Here is a 7,063-nt window from a genome sequence, read left to right on the forward strand (position 1 = left end):
AAGAAGGATGTCTTGCTCCATGGAGTCCTACAGACCCTACGGGGTGACCTGCCCTCAGCCAATTGCCGAGAGCTACAATGAGCCATGCGTGCAGCAGTGTCCCCCCTCCAGAGCTGTGATCATTCCTCCACCAGCAGTGGTGACAGTCCCAGGCCCTGTGCTCAGCTCCTTTCCTCAGGAGAGCATTGTGGGATCCTCGGGCCCAGCCACTCTGGGGGGCTCCTTCAGCTCCCGAAGCTCCCTGGGCTATGGCGGCCCTTTTGGTTTTGGAGGGTCCCGAGGCTTTGGGGGCTCCTTTGGCCTGGGGGGTTTCCAGGGCTATGGGGGCTCTCTGGGCTTGGGGGGCTATGGCAACTCCCTGGGCTATAGGGGCTCCTTTGGCCTGGGGGGCTATGGTGGGTCCCTGGGCTACGGGAGCTCCTTTGGCCTGGGGGGCTACGGTGGGTCCCTGGGCTATGGGAGCTGCCTAGGTTATGGGGACGACTTGAGCTACGGGGGCTCCCTGGGCTATGGGGGCCTGTATGGCTCTAGTGGCTCTGGCAATTTTGGCAGGTCCTACAGCTCTGGCCTCTCCTCCTGTGGCATGGGCTATTGCCTCCCTGGTACCAGGTGGAGAAGGTCCCGCCGCGGGAGCTGTGGGTCTTTCTAAGGCCACCACAGCCATGCCCAGAGCCAGCAACAGCCCTGAAGCAAGGACCCTGGCATGGGGACACGGAGCAAGAGCCCTGGGGACCAGCAGCACCCATCAGCTGCCGGGGCACCGGGACTGGATGTGGCTGTGTGCCCAGTGTCCCACTGCCCTGTGCCCCAGTGTGCCCTGGCTGCCACCTCGGCATCCCCTGCAGCCTCCTGCCACCTCAACTGGCCCTGGGGCCCCGAGCGGGGCACCATTACCCACGCCACTGTATCTGTATCATGCCTTTCCCCTTGGATCACCTTGAGTTTCTGTAATCACCTGCTATGCTTCCCTGTCACAATAAAATCCTGTGGTGTTGCACGTGAGACTCCTTGGTTTTCATTTGTCCTCAGACTCCTCTGGGAACAAAATTAGCTCTTGTACAGTGACGTGGTATCTGAATTCCCTCAGGAATCCAAACGTCATGCAAAAAAATGAACTGTTGTTCAGCCTTTCATGTAATTCTTAGGTGTGTCCATTTAGTTTATTAGTAGTAGTACTACTACTAATAATAATGATTATTGTTTTGCAGGACTTTAGTCAGTAGGTATTCTGAAGAACTGTCAGTGGCCTTGAAATGGCTTACACATCAGTTTCTGCATTATGTTTTTATGTTGAAACATACTGGGTGCAGTATGGTGTTTTTTATTATTATTATTTTACTTTATTTTATTTCCATTTATACTATATTTCCTTTATTTCCACTTATATATATTTAATATATGTATTTTATTTTCCACTTAAGTTTTCCTGGTATATTATCATTTGAAGGATAAGATGTATAGTGTGAATTGTGTGTTGAGCTCACAGACCCTGCTCTCTAACCTGCTTGGCAGCAGAGCTCTTACAAGATGAAGAAAAAGTGTGGAGGTAGCTTTTTTTTTTTTTTTTTTTTTTTTTTTTTTTTTTTGTCTTTAGCTTTAACTCTTCTTGTTGTTGTAAGACAACAGTAGACAAAGGGAAAAGCCCACCAATGGTAAGAGTGGGATTTGTGCAAGATGTGAGCTACTTTTGCCTGTAAGACTGTTACAAAGACATAACCTGTAAGACTTACAGGTTTTCCCAGCCTGTAAGACTGTTCCAAAGACATAACTGGGGCTGGGGGAGCAGAAATCTGATTGCATTTTGCATCAAAACTGCAAAGACAGTGAAAGTTGGAGGAAAACAACATAAACTTAATTGACAGAGTTTAAAATCCCTGCATTTTTTAAATTAATCTGTGAGAAATATCCTCAACTAGCATAAAATGAATAACAAGACAGGAGGAATTTAGATAAATAATCTGAGGTGTTTAATGTGTCATCAACAGGGATGCTCCTGCTCCCTTTAGCATGGCCTGCAGCTACTTTAGAGGAGCTGGCTGTAGCAGTGGGAGGAGAAGGGGCTGCAGTACCCGCTGCAGAGGGTGGAGAGGGCTGAGCTCCCGTGCCTGCAGCCAAGTGCCCCAGAGTCATACAGAGTCCTGCTGCAGAGGCTCCCAAAGCTGATGCATGCCCCAGAGGTGGAAGAGCCCCCAAAGGCGGGTGCTCCGGAGGAGCCCACCACGGCTTGCTGGGGGAAGGAGCTGAGGATGGGGCCGAGGAAGAAGGTGACAACGACGGGGGGGGCGCCCCCCCCCCCGGTCAGATTTATATCCCCCAGTCAGTCTTTACTTATATCCCCCGGAATGCCACTGAACACAGCTGAAAAAGTGATCATTTATTATATGTATCTTAAACTTCATCGAATATTAAAATAATGATCTGAAATAACATTGTTTTCATTTGTGATTTTTAACCTTCTTGGCTAAGAATATCTTTTTTTTTTTTTTTATGAGGAATGAGTTTCTGCATTCACACCCATTCCCCCTAATTCTGCATTCACCCTTGCATTCACTGACAGAATAGTTACAGAGATTAACCGCTTAATGCTGCTCAAAATCTGAGTATGCCTATAGGAAACACACAACATCTAAAAACCATACTCAGTAAACTCAGCAAGGTGAATATGCCCCAAAAAGGGTCTGGAAGCACTCAGGGGCTAAAGGTTATAGAGAGTTTCTTGGCATGCCTCCAGGATTTGAAACTCATTTGACGCTTGGCTGCTAACAGAAATTGTTTAACAGTTCTGCATGTTGAAATTTTTGTGGTTGCCGTAGTTATAATTTTATTCATGTTCTCATATCATGTGATGGATTTCTTTAATCTTAGTTCTTAATTGGCTAGTGTAATTCCTACTATCATTACAGTGACCTGACTGGAATTACCACGTGCATTAAGCTGACTCTACATGTTACCTTGTCCTTTATGAATTTGTCATAAGTAGGGCTGCTCAAAGATTTTGTAAGACTCAGCTTTGGCTGACATGCACATTTTTCCTTAACAGCCCTTAAAATGTATCTCGTAAATTAGTTGGAGGCAGAATGAAGCTTAGCATAGGACTACCCAGGAATCTGTGTTTTCCATCCCTAACTATAACAGACCTTGTTCACCTCAGATGAGTTTCAAGTGATCATGAATATTAGCAGAGCTCCTACAGTACACACTGTTATTCACCAACAGCTTTCAACAGAGAGGAACAGTCCTTTGATCTACCTATAAATGTGCCAGCTCAATCATATGTAAAAACAACAACAACAACAACAAAAATTTTCTTCACTACAAGAGTTTAAATGTGTGTTGAAATTCAGCTTTAAAGGAGCCCACAGTTCTGCTGGCAGTGATTTGTGTTAGGAAGTCAAAAAAATCACCAGCCAGATGTATATGAAGTCCCACCCCTGCCCAACATGAACCAAAACAGGTATGTCTCCAAGGAGAAAAGCAAAGAAGCGATGCAGTTTTTTGTTAGATGACGTCGGCATTAAACCTTACCAAGTATGTTCTGGGGCTCCTTGAAAAAAAAGTACGTTGTAGTGATTTCACAAACATTAATTGGTGTTCAACCTAGCTAATGTTTAGTGTTGTGTTAATGTATGAAAATATGTTAGTGATTTAGACACTTCAGTGTTACATAATTACATCACTTTTATGTACAGGTGTCAAGGTAGTGCAAGCCATTACTTTAATTAGAACACCATTGGAAGTCCTGGCTCTCATGGGTCAACATTAACACAGCTTTTCTTTTACATAAAAAAAAAAAAAAACTCAATCAGATGTCACACACAGTGTGTATCAGATGAAAAACTATCTGTATTTAAAACTATATTTTGCAGAAAGAAACTCTACATACATTTGTGATTATTTATCTTCCTCCCCCCTCCCCTATACTTTTACAGAGGATAGGCTGTATCTTCTATTCCAACTCTAATGTTTTTATCCATGTCCAAGACATTCTATGGACTCTTCCCATTGGCAATGCTAAGAAGATGCCCAGATGGTGTCCAGATGATCTGGACTTAATTCCTGCAGTACCTAAGCTGAATAGCTGAATATTTCTAGTTTTGATACAGCTTGACTCATTTTTTTTTTAATTATTATTTTTTTTTCATGTAATAAATATTTTTATTATGTTTACAAATTATTTTTTTTTTTTTTTTTTTTTTTTTTTTTTCTCCTTGGAATTTGGTAGGACTTGTGGCTGGGGAAGAAAGTGGAAACAACTGCTGGCTAAAAATCAGCATTTTCCCGAAAAGCTCCGCCTTGCATTTATTACAGGGGAAGACAAAAATCTCTCTCCAGGCATAGAAAGTGAATTACTGCAATCTACATTTTACCCAGTCTCTAAGGATGACTTCCTTGCCCACATTTTTAGTTTACCGTGATGTTTACAAGTCAGAGCAAGTTGTGCCTCATTACTCTCTCTGGGCAACAAGCCCTCCCCACATCCAAGACCTCCATTTCCTCTCTCCACTTGCTAGCCTTACTTTCTGTATAAAAACATTGTTATTTAAATGCTCTTCCAAATCTAAAATGTCTTTTGGGGATTCCCGTGGGAAAAAAAAGTGATTACTACAGATTTTCTCAGGCTTCTAAGGAACAAAGGATATCAAAGTAGTTTAGAAACACTGACTAATGATTTAGGCAAGTAGACTGTTTTGTTATAATGCAATGTACGTGTCCCAGGGGTGAGTAATAGCATCAGGCTAAACAGAGAGCCCTATCGCTCCCCTAATCAGAATATGGTCTGTAGCTGCTGGAGCTGGCCAGCTCTGTCTCTGTCCTACTTTCCCTTTTGTGTCATCCAGAGCAGTCTGCTCCTCTCCCAGCATGTCAACAAACATCTTCAGCAGGAGTGTGGATCCTGCAATACAAACTTCCCATTCTTTCCATTGTCTCTCTAGATCTTTAAGCAACTAGGAAGGGTGAAGTTGTAAGGCTGGATGATAAAGAAGTGAGACTAAGAGAGTTGAAAGGGGATGTTTTAAAAACAGTATCATTCCTGCACTTTAAATAAGAGACAGCAGTATTTTAATACTCTGGAGTTATTATCATCTTAAAACAACTCTTTAAACTGTAGCTGTGTGTCAAATATTATTATTAGAGAAAATTCTGAATCTATTTTCATAGTAGATGCAGAAAGTGAAGGTTTAATAAAATACTAGGAGCATCACCCAGAGGTAACTCATTACGCATTTTAAAGAATATAGATTATTGTATGATAATGAAAATCAACTGTAGATATCAGAAAAGAAAGGAGAAAAAAATGTACAGTAGTAAGATGCAGGTGGTAATTTTTGAACTTAAATTGAAAAGGAGGTAAATATGAACAAGATGGAGACAGTTACACTTAATCTTCAAATCTGTCTCTCTCTCATTACTAAATACTTAACTTACACAGAATAAAAAGCACTACTCAAAATGATTGATACTAGAAACTACAACAAGTAGGAACACACCATGTCACTGAAAGGATACAGAGAAAACTGGCTGTGGCAGATAAGCAGACAGTCTTGCCACTGTGGCAAATAAGCAGACTCTTCAGCCTTATGGACAAATACAGATCCAGATGAATATACAAGAAGACTATATATGGAAAAATAAAACAAACAAACAAACAAAAAAAAAAAAACAAAAAAAAGAAAAAAAAAGAAGAAAAAAAGATTTATTGGGAAACACAAGTAAAATGAAATCAGAAAACAATGAGGGTGACAAGACTAAAAAACACCAACAAGATTATGCACATATCTACCATTGCAATTATCAACATTAAAGTTCAAACACAGCTAAATAAATGTTCCAAGAAAAACAAAAAAGAGAATAAGCGAACCATTAAAAGGTAAGTAAGAAATAAAAAGGACCACATGAAACCCGAGGAAGTAGATATAAAAACAAATATTGAGATCAAAACAATTTAGAAAATAAAAATGGATGTATCTTTTGGGATCAGTAGCACCTACAAAAGTCTAACAAATATGCGAGCTGTGAGGCTGGTTTACCACTGGTGTATACAGCCTCATGCAGGAGGAGAGCAAGGGGGACAGACAAAAGGTGTGGAGATTGTGAGCCGCAGAGGGGGCAGGGCACAGAGGAGCATCCCAGAAGTGTAATTACAGGGGCTGAGAGAGAGTGGGTGCTGTAGAAGAACCAGCGACAGCAGACCAGCCAGTACTGACAAAAGAGCTCATTCAGTGCTCAAAGGAAGGCAGTGCTGCAGACAGACTGACCACCGAGGGAACAGAGTCTTTGTCGTTCCTGTCAGGCAGCAACAGATCCAGCCTGAGAACCACATCGGCATTTCTGCAGCTTCGCTTTACACGCAAAAACTCTATTAGGGTCTGCCCTGACCCAGCAGAACCCCAAAAAAAAGATTCTCTCTAACATGAAAATTCCCCAAACACCTCCTGGGCCAAAAAGACCCAGGGTCACTGTCCTGGTTTCAGTTAGGACAGTTTTTTTTTTTTTTTTTCTCCTAGTAGCTGGTAGGGTGCTATGTTTTGGATTAGGATGAGAAGAGTGCTGATAACATGCTGATGTTTTAATTGCTGGAGAGCAATGCTTACACTATGCCAAGGACTTTTCAGCTCCTCGCTCTGTCCTGCCAGCGGGCAGGCTGGGGGTGCAGCAAAAGCTGGGAGGGGACAAACCCAGGACAGCTGACCCAAACTGGCCAAAGGGGTATTCCATACCATCTGACGTCATGCTAAACAATATATAGGGGTGGCTAGCTGGGGTGGGGGGGCCGGCTGCTCGGGGTTGGGGCTGGGCATCGGTCAGCGGGTGGTGAGCAATTGCATTGTGCATCACTTGTTTGTCCATATTATTATTATTATCATTATTATTTTCTATCTTAATAAACTGTCTTTATCTCAACTCACAGGCTTCACTTTCCCGTTTCTCTCCCCCATCCCAGAGAGGGAGGGGGGAGGGTGAGCGAACGGCTGTGTGGTGTTTAGCTGCCAGCCGGGTTAAACCACAACAGTCACACAACACCAGCATTTGCCCTCCCCCGCAGCCTCCGCTACACCCCCCC

The 7,063-nt window shown here is 42.9% G+C and overlaps 1 protein-coding gene across 1 annotated transcript; it reads left to right on the forward strand.

The window, feature by feature from the left end:
* The first annotated feature begins 7 nt into the window (after positions 1–7).
* LOC118159578 (scale keratin-like) lies at positions 8–649 on the forward strand. Its single transcript, XM_035314156.1, has one exon. It carries the CDS (start codon positions 8–10, stop codon positions 647–649), a length of 642 nt encoding a protein of 213 aa, XP_035170047.1.
* The last annotated feature ends 6,414 nt before the right edge of the window (positions 650–7,063 follow it).

This window comes from Oxyura jamaicensis, unplaced genomic scaffold (assembly GCF_011077185.1).
Source record: "Oxyura jamaicensis isolate SHBP4307 breed ruddy duck unplaced genomic scaffold, BPBGC_Ojam_1.0 oxyUn_random_OJ71090, whole genome shotgun sequence".
Taxonomy (NCBI): Eukaryota; Metazoa; Chordata; class Aves; order Anseriformes; family Anatidae; genus Oxyura; species Oxyura jamaicensis.